Source organism: Ischnura elegans, chromosome X (genome assembly GCF_921293095.1).
Source record: "Ischnura elegans chromosome X, ioIscEleg1.1, whole genome shotgun sequence".
NCBI classification, from domain to species: Eukaryota; Metazoa; Arthropoda; class Insecta; order Odonata; family Coenagrionidae; genus Ischnura; species Ischnura elegans.
Genome location: NC_060259.1, coordinates 54,532,631 through 54,550,675, shown reverse-complemented (window position 1 = coordinate 54,550,675; position 18,045 = coordinate 54,532,631). Strand labels below are relative to the sequence as shown.

Here is an 18,045-nt window from a genome sequence, read left to right as displayed (position 1 = left end):
TTTAGTATGGAAGCTAAAGTTTTTAATAAAAGTAATTAGTTAGAAAATAGACAGACCAGAAATTATTTGTCCTATAATATGTTATTTCTTCGGAAATGATTAGCGTAGGGAGGAAAACTGCCTTTCAATTTGGTGTTTACGTCAGGTGTCACGTATTTCCATTGTGGAAAAAACCCCTCGAAAGCGGAAAGTATAATATGTTGAAATCAAAATCATACATTTTATCTGTTATAGTGTACTTCACTGATGCATTAATATACAGTTAGTTACAGCTATTATTCGATCGCATTTTCATTTGTGACTTTGTGGAATGTGGCAAGTATCAACAAGGATTTGAAGAACTGTTTTATTTTTGTGTTTGCTTTGATCCTGTTTGAATTACGGGATTTTTTACGTGATCTATAACCAAGAAATTTATACATTTATATCACGGGCGCCGGAAAGGTGGCGTAAGGGAGTGCACTTGCATCTCAGAGAGCTCATGAATAATTTTGAGAGGTGTATTTGGAAAATAAAAACGTTTCAAATAAGAACTGAAAAAGTCTTTTATCTCAGCCATGCACTCACTTCTATTGTTTTACTGCTTAAACTAAAGCTTCATCGCCGGAGTTGGCGTCATAACGTCCCATGGTGGAGTGGATGAACCCCTTCTCACTTTTTCTAAACGCGCCCACCAATTATATGTAATTGTCAGTTTATTCAAACGGTTGTTTAAACAGGTTTATGTTTGTTTCCCTTTATTGACGTTGGGGTGCTTTTTTATCTATGACTTAAATGCCTGGAAAATTCACAATGTATATATAAGTTTTAAAGATCGGTTTTGTGTTGTATTTCAATCGCATTTTTTATCAAAGACCCACTGCTTGCAACTTAATACTTTAACCATAATATGGTATTCTACAAATAATATGCAGAAAGAAAATATATTTTGTCGTATTACAAGAGCGAAAGAGGGCTTGGTTGTTTTCTACCAGTCGGTTTAGCTGTGGAATCATTGGATTGAGAATGGGCTAACTTTTATGGAATATCTCGTAAAATCTACGATCTGGTAAAAATAAGAGTACGTAGTAAATTAAATAAACATAAGCCTCTATGGATCAAGGACGAACCCAGAGATGCCGAAGCGCTATTATTCTGAACTTATCCCATTAAATTGTTCGCCGTAATTAAGTTGAGTAAAATGTATGAAGAAGAATTATTTTAGAGGTTCTCTCGTGAATTAACGTTTAACATAACACACATGTTCCAGCGAAGATAAAATGCTTGAAATTCACCGCGCGGAAGATGTATTCAAGGTGTTCATTTTCACAGCTCAAGGAAATGGTTGTCGTATGTTCGTTCGGTGGCGTTCAGGCGTTTCCGACCGGGTATGGCCCACTGGTCTCATGAAAATCGCAGACACCATTTTATCTGCGCCGATAACATGAGAAGCCTTTCTCCGGTGAAGGCCTTGGCCGTTGTCTGACGGAAGTGCTCGTTCAGTTGATAGTTACGTTTGAATCCAATGCTGAATGGGTTTTCACTTTCTGGTCGTGTTGTACCTGCTCCCTAAGGAAAAAAAACATCGTGATTTGTGATGAGTCCGAGGTTGATAACGCATTTAGATGCTTGGTTTTAAGATTGATATTATAGAGACAGCAATTTGTCTCCCCGAGGTAAGAGACATTCTTATAGGATAATAATATAGTTATCATTAGCTACTATATCGTCTGCCGAACTCCGTTACGAAGTAGAATCTCGGTCGATTTCATTCATATTACAGTTACGACTGTTACGCGACTGTGACAGTATTTCAATTTTTGGCGTCAAAGATTTTTCTACTAGCTCTTAGTTATCTACCGAAGCGTAATTTGTCAAGAGCTTAGGCTCTGTAATCAAGGGAGTTTTCAATCAACGCGTGGGAGACGGTCTTGATAGTGTTTCAGTGAGTCAGTTCCGATAGCATCGAGTTAAGAAAAAGAAAAAAAAACGACTGTAAGAAGCGGTAGGCCGTAACAAAGTAGGCGGGGATAGATAGCAACCGGGAAATGGATTGTAGCTAAAGAAATGGATGGTTATAACATTTCTTCTCACGATTATAACACATAGTGATATCAGTGTCATATGTCCTGCAAATTTATTTCTTTATTATGCAGATTATTATTCACGATAGAATACCATGTTAGGACAATTATTTTGGAGAAAGAGTATTATTCGGCACTCCCGTCTTCACGGGAGATTAGCGCTCTCATATTTCCTTACGAGACTTTTTTGGTTACTCGCTCGCCATGTTTATGTTATTGATTATTTACCAATGAGAATTAGTTAAAACCGAAGTTACTGAGAATTCGCAGCTTTTGCATATTCACTCTGTTTAGGCTTCCGGATTTTTTTATCCTTATTTACGCGATGCTTGATTGCGCGCGTGTTTAGGCGTGAACGGCAGCTCTGAATGAGACCGGATTTATGTATTTGTACTTGTTTATGTACATGCGCGCTAGTCGTGGTGTTTATGCGATGATATTTGAGAATAATTATTTTCACGCTTATGCTCGTGTAATGGCCCCGTGTAGTTCTTGAAACCTGGTTTTGTTTGACAGCTACGGGAATGCGATCCTGTGCGATTTTATGGTTCTACTTATCTGTTGATCTAATTTATTGTCAATAACCCCATTATAAATTCCATGTAATCATAAATGGTCTTGTTATTCATTGATATTTGCCATGTTAAATAAATCCTCAACCTCTTTCCATTTATGTAAATTTTGTTTGGACTAAGTGAAGATTACTTAAATTAGATTTTACCCCAATAATTCAATGTTAAAATACAGATGGAAGTTTCAATTGCAAATACATTACCTGATGATTATTTGGTCTCATGTAAGTTAATTTTTTCAGTTGCCATTGGGTCCAGATATTTTAAAGGATGCATCGAACGAAGCTACCACTTCTTGTGATTTTATGGAAGAAGCAGATCGTGTTGAAGAATTAAAAATGCCGGTTCTTAATACTTCTGGACAAGTGATACGTTCATCATTAGAGGGCTCCCACGAAATTTTGTCTGAGTCCAGTTCCTTCTTAGAGCAAAGGACAATGCTCAGAGAACAGCTTGTAAGCCCAGAATTGTCTAAGTGCAGTGGTATGGAAATATTATGTGATACCGTCATGAAGAGTGATAATGGAAAAGGGCCTCTGTTATCGAGTAGCAGTGGTGTGTTACATTCAAGTGTTGTTGGTGACACAAACTCAAATATTAGTATGTGTGAGGACAACTCAACCTTTGAAGAAGTGTGTGAGGTGGAGGAAAAAAATGGCTCATCTGAGAACAATCAATCCACTTCTTTAAATGAAGTAGGATGCACTTATCCTGTGACTCTATTTGAACAAATTGAAGTCGTTATTGGTAATGATTCAGATAGCGAAAAGCCTTCAGATTTGGATGCTAATACTAAGAACAGTTTGTCAAATTCGCCTGTTGGAATCAACAGCTGTGAACTTTTTTCCGCAAATGATAAAGTTGTTAAAGTCAGTGATCCTTTTCCTGTAACGTGCGTTTCAAAGTGTTCTTCAGTGAGAGAAGTACAAAAGAACTGCCATAAAACTTATGAAAAGGAGAACTCATCACTTGCAAAACTTGCATGTAAAATGTCAAGTGTTCAAGGTAGTCGTCCATCTGGGAAGGTTGTGTCTCAGGAGAAGTCATACCCCTTGGAGCCGGAAGTCAAGGCTGAAGAGCAGTTCATTGAAAGCCCAGGCACTCCTTTAATGGATGAATCTCCTTATTCGCCCTCTGTTGTGATTGATTCGAAAGCTGAATCAAGTAACTGTGACTCTGTTTCCAATAAATCAAAGGTATCTGCAAGCCTTGGCAAGCCATCCAAATCAGAAGATACCTTTAAAACAGATAATAATGCTCCATCTCATGGTCTTCATGATGAAGCATCCAATTCTGTAACTAAGCCACCACTGCACTTAGAGAGTTGTAGACTGCTCAAGGTTGCTGGAAGTGTAAGTAAAGACCTCCCTAATGATTTGTGTGACTGTACCAAAAGTGTTATTATTGTTAAAGGGGAAAGTTTAATCAAGGAGGAGATAACTGAAGATACATCAGAATTGAATGACAATAAACAGTTAGTGAGTGAAGTTGTTGGTTTGAATGATGAAATTACTGGTGTGAATGGAAAAACATTGGAGGATTCAAGCCGCGTCTTAGTTCAGACTTTATCAGTACCTGAAGAAGGCATTGTGCCAGAAAAACAAAAAAATAATTCTGGGAGTGAGAGTTTCAGAAACTCATCAAAAGAAGTTGTGAAAGAAAGAACTTATTTATCGGGGGAGAAATTGTCATCTTCTCAAGTGGTTTCTTTGGAACCATTAGAGAAGAAGGCAGTGAGTTGTGCTGCTCATTCCTCCAGTACTAATACTGGTCTGCCGAAGAATAACTATATGAAAGCAATACCTGTGGATGCTGAAATGATAGATCCATCAAAAGTTGCCTTGTCTACCGAAATTAATGTTAATTTATCAACAAATGATGAAACATCTGTGCGTGAAAATCCTAAAATTCCTCACATTTCTGAAAATTGTGTAAAGAAAAAATCACCTTGGTTAAGTAATATTGATAGACCATTAGTGGTATCTCCTGCACCAGTGGCAATGTCGAATGAAAAATTTGACCTCTCAAAGCAGTCTTTTGGCAAGGAGCCAATGGATGGAAGAACAGCTCCACCTATTTCTTCTATTGGGATTACTGCTCCGAAAGAATTTGCTGAAAGTAAAGTTTTAGCACGTTCTTCTGCGGAGATAACAGCCTTGCCTATGGAACTAAATAATTGTGTTGTGATAAAGAATGAAGTCCCTATGGAGGGAGTTGAGCTGACTCAATTGGAAGAAACTGATCACAAAGGGCTCGCAATCAAACACCATAAGGCTGATTCACATGCTTGTGAATTAGATGTTGCAAAAGTGGAGGGGTCTGGAAATGCATCTGATACCAGTGCTACATTGAGAAGAAATAGTGATACACTTTCTAATACAATCTCGGATAGAATGAAACATGATTGCCTTGGAAGTGGGAAAAAGTGTGTGGACTCGAGTGAAGTTCGTAAGGAGAGTCATTCGTCAGGTTATAAATCGAAGGACAAAAAAAGTGGGGCGGATAGGAAGGAGTCATCGGACAGAAAAGAAAGGTGTAGAAGCTCATCAACATCCGAGAAGAAGTATTTCTGTTCAAAATGTTATGCACGCTCCAAGATCAAGCGTGCAAGTATAGGTGTTCAGTGCCGTCGAGACAAAACATTGGAAAAGTATGTTTCCTTACCTTCAAATTCCTCGGGAACAAAAACACACTCCGAGACAAAACATTTGCCTCTGCCAAAACCTCTGTGCTTTTCATCCAGTGGCCTGGAGCACTTGAAGTATGGCCGTTTCATTCATATTGAAACCTACCCTAATGGAGGTGCCAGTGTTGTTCATATGTACCAGGAAGAAATCGATTTTTTAAATAAGGAGCAGATGGCAGAGTTGGCTGAGGAATACTTTAAGGTTAGTATTATTTGCTTATTTTATCTAACCTTGTGCCATTTTGTTCTTGGTGGGCAAATGGCTACTTTCCTCTAGATTAAGATAAAAATATAAGGTATCCAGAACCTACATATTTGTGATTTAGGGAACTCTGTTGGAAGGCCACTAGTGAAGGACCTTGTTTGAGAGGAGAATTTTTAATGAATATTTTTTTTTTAGTTATCAGCATGTTCTTTTATAATGCATCAATTTTTTTTACAATTTGAACCCAAACAAAGAGCTGTAAATTGAGGTTGTCTTTAATTTGTAATCTTATGCTCATTTTAATTCGGCTTTAAATTGGCTGTTATTAGTAAAAGTTTCCCCCCTCATAATTTTTGTCCCTACCTTTTAACAAAATATCAGTGTTTTTAGTTGGATAAGAATAATTATTTGTGATGTTAGCAATTTTTTTCAGTTTCCATATTACTTACTGCTTTTTGTTAGATACTGGGTTAGGATCAATTCTTGGATTTGCAATGAGGTTCTCATTTTTCACAATAGTGTATTTTATTGAAAAATCTTATTTGATGCTAAAAGTAAGCCATTAGTGAAAACAGATTAAGCCAAGATTGAATTATCCTTGTTAATAAGGAGTATGGCATAAGTGAATGGCAATAATTATGGTTGGGATGCTGATCCTAGGATTTTAAGCAGTGCTACCAGTTCCATCTTACACATTAAGAATTTTTATCTGTCTACATTTCCGTTTTGTGTTGGTTTCCAGTCTTCATATTGGTGGCCACTCAACATGATAATGTGATTACTTCTCTTTTTGACTGAGTATCCTGTTGTTTTGAGTGTTGATCTGGGTGTTTTCATTATTTATGATTAATGGCAATCATAATTTGGAGGTAATTGATACATAAGAAATCCTTTCAAGGATAAAGCTAAGAGTTATGAATAGGTATTCGCATGTACAAATATTTTTTTCTGCTGCAAGTGCCTCAAGATAGCCACTTTGAAATCTTCAAAATTGTACTGATATCAATTATTTACTCTAATACAAGCATTGGAAATAAGTAAGTCCTTTGATTTTATCAGGATATTCATAATCGCTGGCTTTAAAGTTTGTGTCATTATTGTCACTCTTCCAATTATGAATCAGAGTTGATAATCCAGTATTGTGAGTCAGTTTTGTGAAATTTCAGGGGAAGTCATGTTCGTTATGGTGGATGGCTTGGTCAAATTTTTATATGAAGTCGTGGGGAGAATTGAATTTTACCTTTTGGATCTTATTTATGATGGCCAGCGAGTCGTTGCACGGGTATGAAAATAATGATGTTTGGAAAGAAAATGATGATGATGAAAGTCTGATGGTCTACCTACCATAGTAAAACTTCACTTTGAGTGTGTGGTGGCCCATTATTCATGATCCAATTTAGCAATTTTTTTAATGCCATAATTTCCTTTTTATTCTAGCCCCTGAAGTTTTTTTTTCATTTGCATTCTTCATGGTAATTTTTAATCCCACTGCAACATGCAGCGTTCATGTTAACACACACTTGATGTTCAATAGAGTGAACTGGATGATTTATTTCTGATTTTCTTAATGGTACAGGTTGTCCATCAACTCTGTGTGAATTTATTTCCTTACTGATGTCTATCCTCTTAAATGGTGGTGGGTCTTTTCCTTCATGCTTTGCATCAAATTAGTATTATGCAACATCATGGCACATGAAGATTAATCTTCTAACATCAATGGCATTTATCTTCATGGTACCTCTTGAGCATTTGTGTTAGAAGTGTTGTTTGAGTTCATCATTTTCAGGGGCTGACTGGTAATCATTCTGTATATAACAGCATTAAAGTAGACCATGATCTCTGAGTTCCAGTTGAAGCTTGATGAAAAATTGATGATGATGATTGTGTGTGTAATGTGAAAGTATAGTTATGGTCTAAGATATGGTTAAATATCTTCCTGCTGGAAGAAATGTCTTTTTCTTCTGTTGGTTTAGTCTTTCTTATTTAGCTATGTGTGCATTCATTGGATGTGATTAAGTTTTGATTCATCACATTATTTTTTTGAGGTCAATTCAGTAATTGTTTATAGGACTCTATCCCCTTGTTATTTGGGTATTCTTTCAAAGGATAAGGTTTCTTTGCCAATTGTTGTTAGTTTGATTTCCTAGAAGATCTTGGTGGTCACTATTTCCTCTGTATTATCTTCACTGTCACAAGTGGTGTCAACTAAGGTGTGATCCTCCTGCTTGCATTCCATCATCTTTCAGCTCATCTAATTTCAACTTGAGCTAAGAGGTCACTTTTTAATGCCCTATCTGCAGTAATAGATCAGTTGGTTTTAGAGCCCAAAGCTAGCAAGTTTATTTCATTATTAGATATTCTATCAAGTGGTAGAAAATGAAAACTTTTTTTCTGAACAAGTTTGTGCTAGCTGATGGTATACTGGCATTAAATGTTAAGCTTCAACTGCACTATTACCATGGATAGTGAGTAGTAGGAGTGGAATTAGAGTCAGTAAGATTCATGCTGTGTTATGAAAAAGTATTTTTACTTGGAAAAAACTCATTTATTGTTCTTGTCTAACGAAATCTTGTCTTTTTGGAGGTTTAACCATACTGCTGAGACTGAAAAGCTTTTCAGAAGGTGTTGGTGATGCAGTTTACTGATGTCCTTCACATATTATTTCTTCACTGCGGGATGAAATAGAAGGCACTCCAAATGATGTTGCTTCATCTTCCAAGAATAGAAGATGTCGTGAATGGTTTTAATTGCATTTTTGTTAGTCTTTTGGACTGAAGAAAGTATATCATCATTCACTTTCTCAGAAATTATATGATTTTTCATCAGCCTTGATTCATTCTCATGGTTTTAAAAGTATAATTTTGATATACATATTTTATTTCTGACTCTATTCCATGAGTCCTTTGGAGAAACACTGGTTCTTGTCATATGCTCTATTTAAGTTATTTATCTCAGGTGGCAGCTGATGGTACACGCTTATTGAAGCTTTTTCCAACAACTATGCAGGTATCCAAATAAAGTCAGTATTTGAAAGTGGATTCCATAAGACCTGGACCAGCTTGTCATCTGGGATCCAAGGGCAAAGTCATTGGGATCTAATTTATTTAATCAAATTGAAATTCATTGCATGATATTAGATGTATTAATAGGGACTGGCACTTTATTTTCTATTCCATTTTAATTGTTGCATGATTATTTTTTGTGTATACTGGTTGGTTTCAGAATAATACTGTGTTCTGTCAAGGAGCGAGAGGGATCCCTAAGTTTTGGTTCCTGACTTTATTGGTTTCCCCTAGGTTAGGGATGGTAAACGTATTTTCTGAAGTACTACTCTTGTCAATAGATTTTGACCCTAAATGAGGTGATGCCTTTTTTGCATGCCTAAGTGATGAATGCTATTCAACCAAACTGCTCAAAATTATCTCAGACTGAAACGGGGTAAATGTTGCAAGCATAAATGCCTTTACCTCCAAGTTCCAGGAAAGTTAGTGATTCCAGTGAAAATGTAGTACTTATATCTTTTGGAAAATTTGAAAGAATGTACTATTTTCATCCTATTTTCCATTAGAATAATGTATTGTGGTTTTCATAATTCACATCCTTTTATTGTCTAATTATTCATGGGATGGGGAAGTAATCGTTTCTATAGTGTCTTTATTCTCAGACAGTAGCATTTTTAGTGTCCGCATGTTGCAGCTTAAGTGTTCTATTTTGCATTCAAAATACTTTTTGTTCTATGTGGTGAGTCTGTAACTTATGAATATGAATTCTAGCTTTCATTTTTATAATATTACAAAGGCATTGAGAATAATGTTCTCACAAGTCCCCTTTTGTTAGCACTGCTGAACCTTCATGATGAATCTTTTCAAGAGTATGGCTAAAGTACATTCAGGTATTTTTGTAGGGTATTTTTCTGATACGTGTACCACATGTATTTATCTTAATTTGGTATCTTAGTATGGAATGTAATTTGAAGACTTGTCAAGGGAGGAGGGGAAGGGGAACAACTCTTGGAAGAAGGGATGTGCTAGTAGTACTTTTTGATCTCAAGTTGAGTATCAAGTCGAGTTGAAAACTACTCGAGAGTATTGAGTCGAGTCGAGTATGGCAATTCCTAAACTAGGCAGTACATCAATGCATGCTCCAACATATTCTCATTTTTTAAATTCCCTTGTGAATTTTCTCTGAATGCTTAGCGTGATCTAAAATGGAAAAATAATGAGGAACTTTGATGGTAATTGTGTCAGAATTAGGAGATGAATGAAAACTTATGTGTGTTAAATAGTTAAAAATGAATTTACCTCTAGTAATGTGACGGAAATTTAATTAATGTGTGTATCCAAACTGCTAAAAGAGCCCTCAGTTATGGCATTTGTACAATTGCAATAAAGATTATATACATGAAGGAATCATGTAATATTTGATCCTTTCAAAGTCTCATGCAGAAAAACTAATTGTTCTACACGCTATGGCAGCAGGTTTTGATGTCTCAATGTTACAGTATTATTTCCTGCTGAAAATTGTCTTGCGCAAAGAACCTGTGTGGCTGGACAAGTAAAATTTTTTCCTAAGTAGCAAGATTTGGGAACCTTAGGTACTTAAATAAAATTTATATAAACGATTTTTATGGATCTTGAATCTTCATGGAATTTAACTGGGCGAAGCGGATGTACAATAGAACTTAGCTTTAGCTTTACAGACCAAAATATTTTTTCTTTTTATCTTAATTTGTTTAATCAACCATATGAGGTTTTCTGCATAGTAAACCTTTTTTTTTTGTTCAAGAAGGAAACTTAACGCAACAAGGAATAAACTAAAATCGTCGTTGGACATGCGTAGAACTCAAAAAGGCTGAAAGACAGCATTGTCCTCTAGAACATAAAAGTTACATTTTCTCCGTAGAAATAGAAGCAATTTTTACGTCTTCTCTCGGAGTTTGAGTAAAGAAAGTATGGTAGGGTATAAAAGTAACACATAATTAAACCATGCTATGGTCCACTGCGATTACACCGCCAGGGTTGGAAGACGGTCTGCCGCCGCATTTGACAAATAGGTATTTGGCGCCCACGTTGACTACTATAGTGGTTAACTGCTGCATGTATAGAGCAAGCTGAAACTCCCAGGACAAGGAAAAAAGCAATATATTTACTTTACAAGCGATATTCCCACATGATTTTCATGATAGCGCCTCCTGTCGGCATATTTCTGAACTCACTGGCCTTGACAGCTCCGTAACGGAAACGACTCAACTCAACTTGACATTCGTATTCGATACCTCCGCTGCAAAAATGCTCAACAATGGCCCACTGAGTCAAATCCGCTCAGAGCAACACAACAAAACGAATCTGCTCAGCTAGCAGTGTCCGGAGCATAAACGCTCATCTCCTATTCTCCAAGCTTGGAGGTGAGCGTTTATGCTCCGGACACTGCCAGCTGAGCAGGTTCACATTGCTGTGCTACTAGATGAGTGGATTTGATTTGGTGGGCGATTGTTGAGTGGTTTTGCACTGGAGGTATCATATTGCTACTCGAATCACTCGAGTTGAGTACCAACTACTCGACTCAATTTTTCGAGTACTCGCACATCCCTACTTAGAAGAGAACATTTTCAATTCATTCTTGCTTATGTCAATTCTTGGAAAATGGGGCATGTGGTGTTCTTACATGAAACCTGAGAAATAGTTATTGCGGAGGTGAAAATATTTTCTATCCTGATTCATTCTCTGATTTCCTGTCTTGGACGGTCTCAAAATGGGAAATACTCATCTCATGCTCACGCTCATCTCTTGTCATTATTTATCCCAATTTTTTTTCTGAGCTGCACTTTGTCATGTTTGTTAACTGTTTGTCTGTCGTACCATTATCCTCTTAACTGGCCTCATGTTTATGGTGATTGTGCTTTGATGTCTGTGTAATGGGTGTGATTTTGTAATTAGTATGGCTACTCCCTTATATTTATTTCTTCCTCCTTTCACAAGTTTACTGTCATAAATTTCCTCTTCCTTACTACTTCTATAGTGGCCTAATTAAATTTATGCTGCTATAATTCCTGCAATTGTTCATCATTTATGTCTTCCCTTTAATTCCATTTGTGGCTGTTGAGTTTTTTTTTTTTTTGTGACATTTTAAGTTACTGTATCTGGTGGAGTACAGTTTTCAATTGGTTCCCTTTACTTTTTAGATAAATTTCTTATCAATCTTGTTTATGCTAAGATGCTTATGCTGAACTTCAGGTGACCTGAAATTTTGTAATATTTTTTGTTTTAACTGCGGTGATTTTGTTTACTTGGCAATCTTGTGGAACTTATTAGGCCGGCTAATTTCACTCTGAGTCATGGTTCTTATGTGTCTCAGAAGTTGGGATTGAAAGATACTAATTATGATAATTTGGTGATTTGTGGTTTGAATTTGAAACTGTCATAAATTGATAACACTTCAAAAATAATAAGAGAGTGGTAATATATGTGTCAGCTGTGAAAATGGGAAATCCATAGAATGCTAAGTGTAAGAAAGAATAGGATAGAGATCAGACTTGTGGTAGTGATTGTTGTGGTTGTGTGTGCATCCATCAGCAAAGTTAATTATGAAGGGGTGGACAAGTTTCTGTCTGGAGTGTCTTTTCTTTCTATCAATTCCATATTTTTTATTTTGACTTTCATCCCTTAGACCCCAAATTGTTGAATTTCATTTTTCATGATTTAACAGAACTCGTGCTGTTTATTAGTGAAAATGTGGTAGAGTACTATCAGACAGTTCTGAAATAAGACATGAAGGGTTAAACTTTTTTGTGTTGTTTTTTCACCCCCTCACCATTCCCATTAGTGTTATCTTCTGTAGATCTCTCTCCTCTGCTGGTATGTATTATGAACCATTCTCAACCAAAATTTGAGTTAAACCCCAGCTTTATGGTCATGCATTGTCGGAATGCCAATCATAGTTATAAATTGAGGCGATTGGCCTCTAGTGATATTATATTAAGTCTGAATAAATCTGTTCCACAATATTGTAAACTATACCAAAGAAGACTTTGAAAGGATTTTCCTCGATTTAGTTTTGTTCTGATATCAATTGAGAGAATACATTTATGAGCAATTATTTTGTCAATGACAGTAATCAAATTTTTATTTCGCTTGGATCTGAGTTTTGAGCACTTTCATCAAAACACTGGTCTTGGGAATGATTTCTATGTTGACTTATATGGCACTGCTTTTGCACTATTTCCATTTTTATTTTATAATTTGGGACTACCATTAGTAATATTTTCATGCATTAGTGCAATTTTTAATTGAATGAGTTTTTAGCTCATTATATGCTGTATAATTTCCTAGATATGTAAAAAAATTAATATTATTCTTGTACAACTCAGTAACAAGAACTTGCAGAATGTAGTGGTAGCAAAATGAGTATTATCACCATTAGTGTGAATTTATTACATCACAATTTCTTGTTTATCATCTAGCTGATTTAAGAGGTGCTCTCATATACCCTGCCCGCTCCACATTTTGGATGGCCTCTAAGAGGGTTTTAAAAAAATTGGTTTTTATACCGTGTAGCATCTCACTCTCTTCATAATCCAAAAATATGTAGTCTTATTAAAAATTTCGGATTTGACACTTTGCCTTCCCACATGATTGAGATTTGAAGGCCTTTCTTTTTCTCCTTATTCGTTCAAAATTTTTTATTGGTTTCCTAATTTTAATTTCACAAATTATTTGTTCATTGGTATTTTAATTTGGACTTAAGTTGTAGCTCCTATGCTGCTGAATATATCTATATTTATCAAAATTACAGTGATAGGGCTTTAATGATTAACATTCAGCAATAATGTTAGGTCAAGTACGTATGTTCATTCTCTTGTTTATTGTTATAAAATGAATCTTGCTCAGCCAGTGTGTCGTAAGAAGTGAGGCAGTGTTTATAATATTTTGAAGTTGCTTGAATGATTTAGGAATGAAATAATTGCTCAAATTTCATCGTCCTATCTCATGTTATATTCTTCATACTGAAAGTGTAACAGTTCTTTGCATTGGCTGGAAATTGTTAATGGACTCTCCTCTAGGAACCATAAATTCTGGGTGTAAATTATTCTATCAGTACTCTTGTTTTCTAAAACAATTCTGTGATTTAATGATGAATGAAATTTTGCATGCTATCCCTATGGATACTTTTTATTTATGCCTAAATTTGCAGGTTGTGTTTGGGGAGGATGAGAATGGAGATGCTCACCATGTGATGGGAATTGTGCATAATTCGGCTTCGTATTTGCCAGATTTGTTAGATTACATGGCTGAAAATTATCCCTCACTTACCGTGAAGAATGGAGTTCTTGGGAGGAGTTCTGACATAGAAACCACGACCATGACAAAGTATCGGGAACAGGTAAGTTCATCTTACGAGGTATGTTTGGAAAGTAAGTTCCGCTTTGAAAGTAGAAAAGAGCAAGTACAGATACTTCAAAGAAATTCATTGCACACATCTCTACCACTCTTGCACTATTTTTGACATAGATCCCGGTATTTTCAAGGTGGTTGTCATAGCATGGCACAAGTTTTTGTACACCCTCTTTGTAGAATGTTCCCGCCAGTGTAGTCATCTATGAGGTAACATGTTTTTTCAGCTCTTCTTTACTGTTTGTTGATGGTTTTGACCGTCCTCCGTACAGCCCTGACCTCGCTCCAAGCAAAATTCACTTGTTTCTGCATCTGAAGTCTTTTCTTGGTGGTCAGCAACACAACCGACAAAGAGCTGAAAGAACATGTTACCTCATGCACGACTACACTGGCAGCAGTAATCTATGGAGAGGGTGTACAAAAGTTTGTGACATGCTATGACAAATACTTGTAAAATCATAGGATCTACGTCGAAAAATAGTGTAAGAGTGGTATAGGTGTGCTATACATTTCTTCTGTACTTGTTCTTAATTTTATTTCAAAATGCAACTTACTTTCCGAACGTACCTCGTATTTCCAATCATCTTATTGTTTCACTTAGAAATGATTCTCAAAAGTTCTTTTTGATACTAATACATATGTGTCCTAGAATATGAAAACATGATCTCCTGAAAAAATTGTATCTATCAACTTGAGATAACTTATTTCTCACGTGCTTATATGTGAACATACAGAGTAATAATTTAATTCACATGTAACATTAATCTTTTTGAATGGGGAATGGGACATGCAAGCTTTTTATCGTTCCTACTTTTTAAGTAGCAAGATTTTCTTATATCTTTGATCCCAAGTTCTTCTCACATATATATATAATATATATATACATATAAATTCAGAGGCAAGGAAAGAAAGGGATAGGAACATGGAATAGAAAAAGGACGAGGACAACGGTGCTGTAGTAGGTGGAAAAAAGCCAGAAATCAGAGGGTAAAAAATGCGGCCTGACTGGGACTCGAACCCAGAACCTCCTGGTTGCCGGCCAGGTGCTCTACCAGTTGCGCTACCAGGACGCTTAGATTTACCATGATTTCGGCGGGGGTTTATACACAGAAAACTCCCTTTGCTGTGGCCCACGAGAGTAACCAATACATGGCACTGGGGCAACTCACCAAGAGAAGGAATGGACGAGGACACAAGGATGAAAGGAAAGGTACACACTCACACGATAGTAGGAAAGAGACAGGAACATGCGTTTCGGGGCACGCAGAGCCCAAGTGAAATAAGCCAATATGTGTTCCTATCCCTTTCTTTCCTTACCTCTGAATTTATATGTATGTTTGCGCTTAAGGCGCCGTGTGAATGAATGAAGTATTATATATATATATTTATACAAAGTCTTGTGGAAAGCGCACTAAGCGATAGTATAAGTATGTGGCCGATCGAAGAGAGCGGACAAAAATAACACTAATAAAAACATAGAAAGACATAAAAAAGGACACTCACAAAGAATCAACCAGATGTTTCAGCGGGTTGACCCGCTATCCTCAGTGCTGAAGGCGAACTGCTGCCTGAGGCGGATTCCTCCAGTAGCCCTCATTGGTGAAGTAGTGGGGGTGGAAGAAGGGGAAGGGGAGAGGGGGGAACATACACACACGTGTGTGTGTGCTTGTTTTCATGGTAATATTTGGTGTTCTCTGGTTTTGATGTTTTAAACAAACTTACTCATAGCTATAAATGTATGTAGCCTGGAGAATATATATGAAGGTCTTGAAGGTCTTATTTTTTTGTCATTTCAGGTGTACAAACATTATGCCCATGGCACCGTTAGGTATGGTCCACTCCATCAAATAAGTTTAGTTGGAACTGTGCACGAAGAAGTTGGTGGATATTTTCCTGAGATTCTCAACAGGTTGGAGGAAAACATATTTCTTAAAATGGTAAGTTTATTTTTATTTTATTTTATTCTCAAACCACCGGATACAGCTCATATTGGCCATTTTACACCGGGGTGTTCAACAAATTTAACAAGTAAACGTACACAAACAACCATGCCCTGGACCAGGGAAACCTACCCAGGCGGGACTCGAACCCGCGACCTCTTGTTTGGCAGGCGAGAACGTTACCCCGCCGCCACCGAGGCCGGCAAAAGTTAACCCCATATGCGAGGAACGGGGATGTTTCCAAAGTTAAATGTCACTTTGTAAAGGAGTAGGCCAAATATAGCAGTCTTAGAATACAAATTATGATTATTTGCTTTTGGATTGACAGAGTCAATGGCCTATTGCATCCACAATGTCATTGGCTGTTTGGACTTTAAATGTTTGCTGCAGAGCTGAATCTCCCTTCATAGGTTCAAACTCTTGTGGGATCCACCGGGTATGCATAGGGTCATCTTTTACCCCCTGCCTTGAGTTGGTGAGGCACACGGGAGCTTCCACCAAGCCAGTTTAGGGAAAGTGGAGGAACATGGAGCAGCCACCATTTGGGCCCAATGCACGTAGGGCCTCAAGAATGTGGCGTGGGCCCACTGGCAGGAATTGTGGCTGCTAATTTCATGGTTTTTGTAACCTGGGCGTTTGATTTAGGTCAATGTCAGACGAAGCCACCTGGGAGTGCCACCAAGGTGGCACCAATCCTTTTTTTCCAAGTTCAGTTGTCAAACTCGATTCTGAAGTGACATCTGAGAGTTTGGTCAGCTAACATACAAAATGTGTTTGTGTTACACAAAATTGCTCTGTGAAAGGTTTCTCGGATCGAAAATGGTAGGCCAAGTTGCCTGAGGTCCACTGTGTTTGATGCTTCCCAGTCCAGTAAGAGAGTGACCAATCATTGGATCACACTTAACTACAGGTCACAGCACGTAAGTGTGTTGACTGGGAGAGGGTTTGGATGGAGGGAGTAGTAAGCAAAGAGGGAATTCTGAAAACTTGAGCTAGAGGGATGATTCTTGGAAAACCAGGGAAGAAAATAAGGTTTATGGAGAGAATGAAAAGGAATGTTGGGTAACATGGTTGCATAGTGCATAGAGCACGTCATTATGCTGTCCCAAAAAGAAAAACATCTTTTTTTATTTCAAAATCGTCAACCGGATATCGATGACCCTCGGGTATACAAGGATAGGCCAAAAAAATGTTCAAAAATTTTGAAAAAATTAGTCAGTGAGAGGCGCCTAAATACCAACACCCGTATTTGTCGTATGAATTCGCGAAAACTGCCTATATAGGGGTAATCAGGGTAAGTTATGTTACATAGGACAAAATTTTCGTCAGTTTTTGCGTACCATTTAGGCTTTGGGGCCGGCTCAGCCTGGCGCCTAGAGTGGCACTAAGCTATGCGACATGGTGCAATAGACGGCTGAGGCCGTCCCACTCCCCTTCTCTCCCTCTCTTCCTCACCTGCGGTCACCCGCCACAGAATTTAATAGCAGTATTACTAATGACAAAGAACAAGACAGGTTAACAAGAGGGAGGGGGACGGCCTTAACCGTCTGTTGTGCAGCACTGCTCGAGTCTTATCACTTAGCGCCACTCTTGGCACCAGGCTGCGTGGGCCGCAAAGCCTAAATGGTGAAAGATACGCAAAAACCGACGAAAATTTTGCCCTATGGGTCATAACTTACCCCGATTACCCCTATATAGGCAGTTTTCGCGAAATCGTATGACAAATTGCGGGTGTTGGTATTTAGGCGCCTCTCGCTAAGTAATTATTTGAAATTTTTCGAACATCTTATTTGCTTATCCTTGTATACCCGAGGGCCATTGAAATCTGGTTGAAGATTTTGAAATTTAAAAAAATGTTTTTTTTGGGACAGCCTTGCACGTCGTTGCTGACTGATGGGCAGCGTTGGCAAGTGAAATGAAACATTTTCGTTTCGATCGGGAAGGAAACAAAAATAAGAGGCCTACGTTTAGTTTCATTCCCGTACAAAATTAAAATTACCAAGGATTTTAGTTTCGACCCGGGATGAAACTATACTCCTGGGAACTAAACTAAATTAATTGAAACTGCTGCTCATGGTTAAGTTTCGATCCCAGAAGTTGAGTGTAGGGGGATAAGGGGAAATAGTTTGGACCCATTATGTTTGGCGTATGTGTAGAGATGTTAAAACATTGACCTTAAAAATCGAATG

At 37.4% G+C, this 18,045-nt stretch overlaps 1 protein-coding gene across 1 annotated transcript in view; it reads left to right on the top strand.

Annotated features, from left to right (window-relative positions):
- Window positions 1–18,045, top strand: part of LOC124171800 — a 66,312-nt gene that overhangs the window by 15,567 nt on the left and 32,700 nt on the right. The window contains exons 3-5 of the mRNA XM_046551118.1: window positions 2,878–5,523; window positions 13,717–13,905; window positions 15,713–15,853. Of these exons, the coding sequence (XP_046407074.1) occupies window positions 2,878–5,523; window positions 13,717–13,905; window positions 15,713–15,853 (2,976 nt within the window). The remainder of the gene's footprint in view (window positions 1–2,877; window positions 5,524–13,716; window positions 13,906–15,712; window positions 15,854–18,045) is intronic.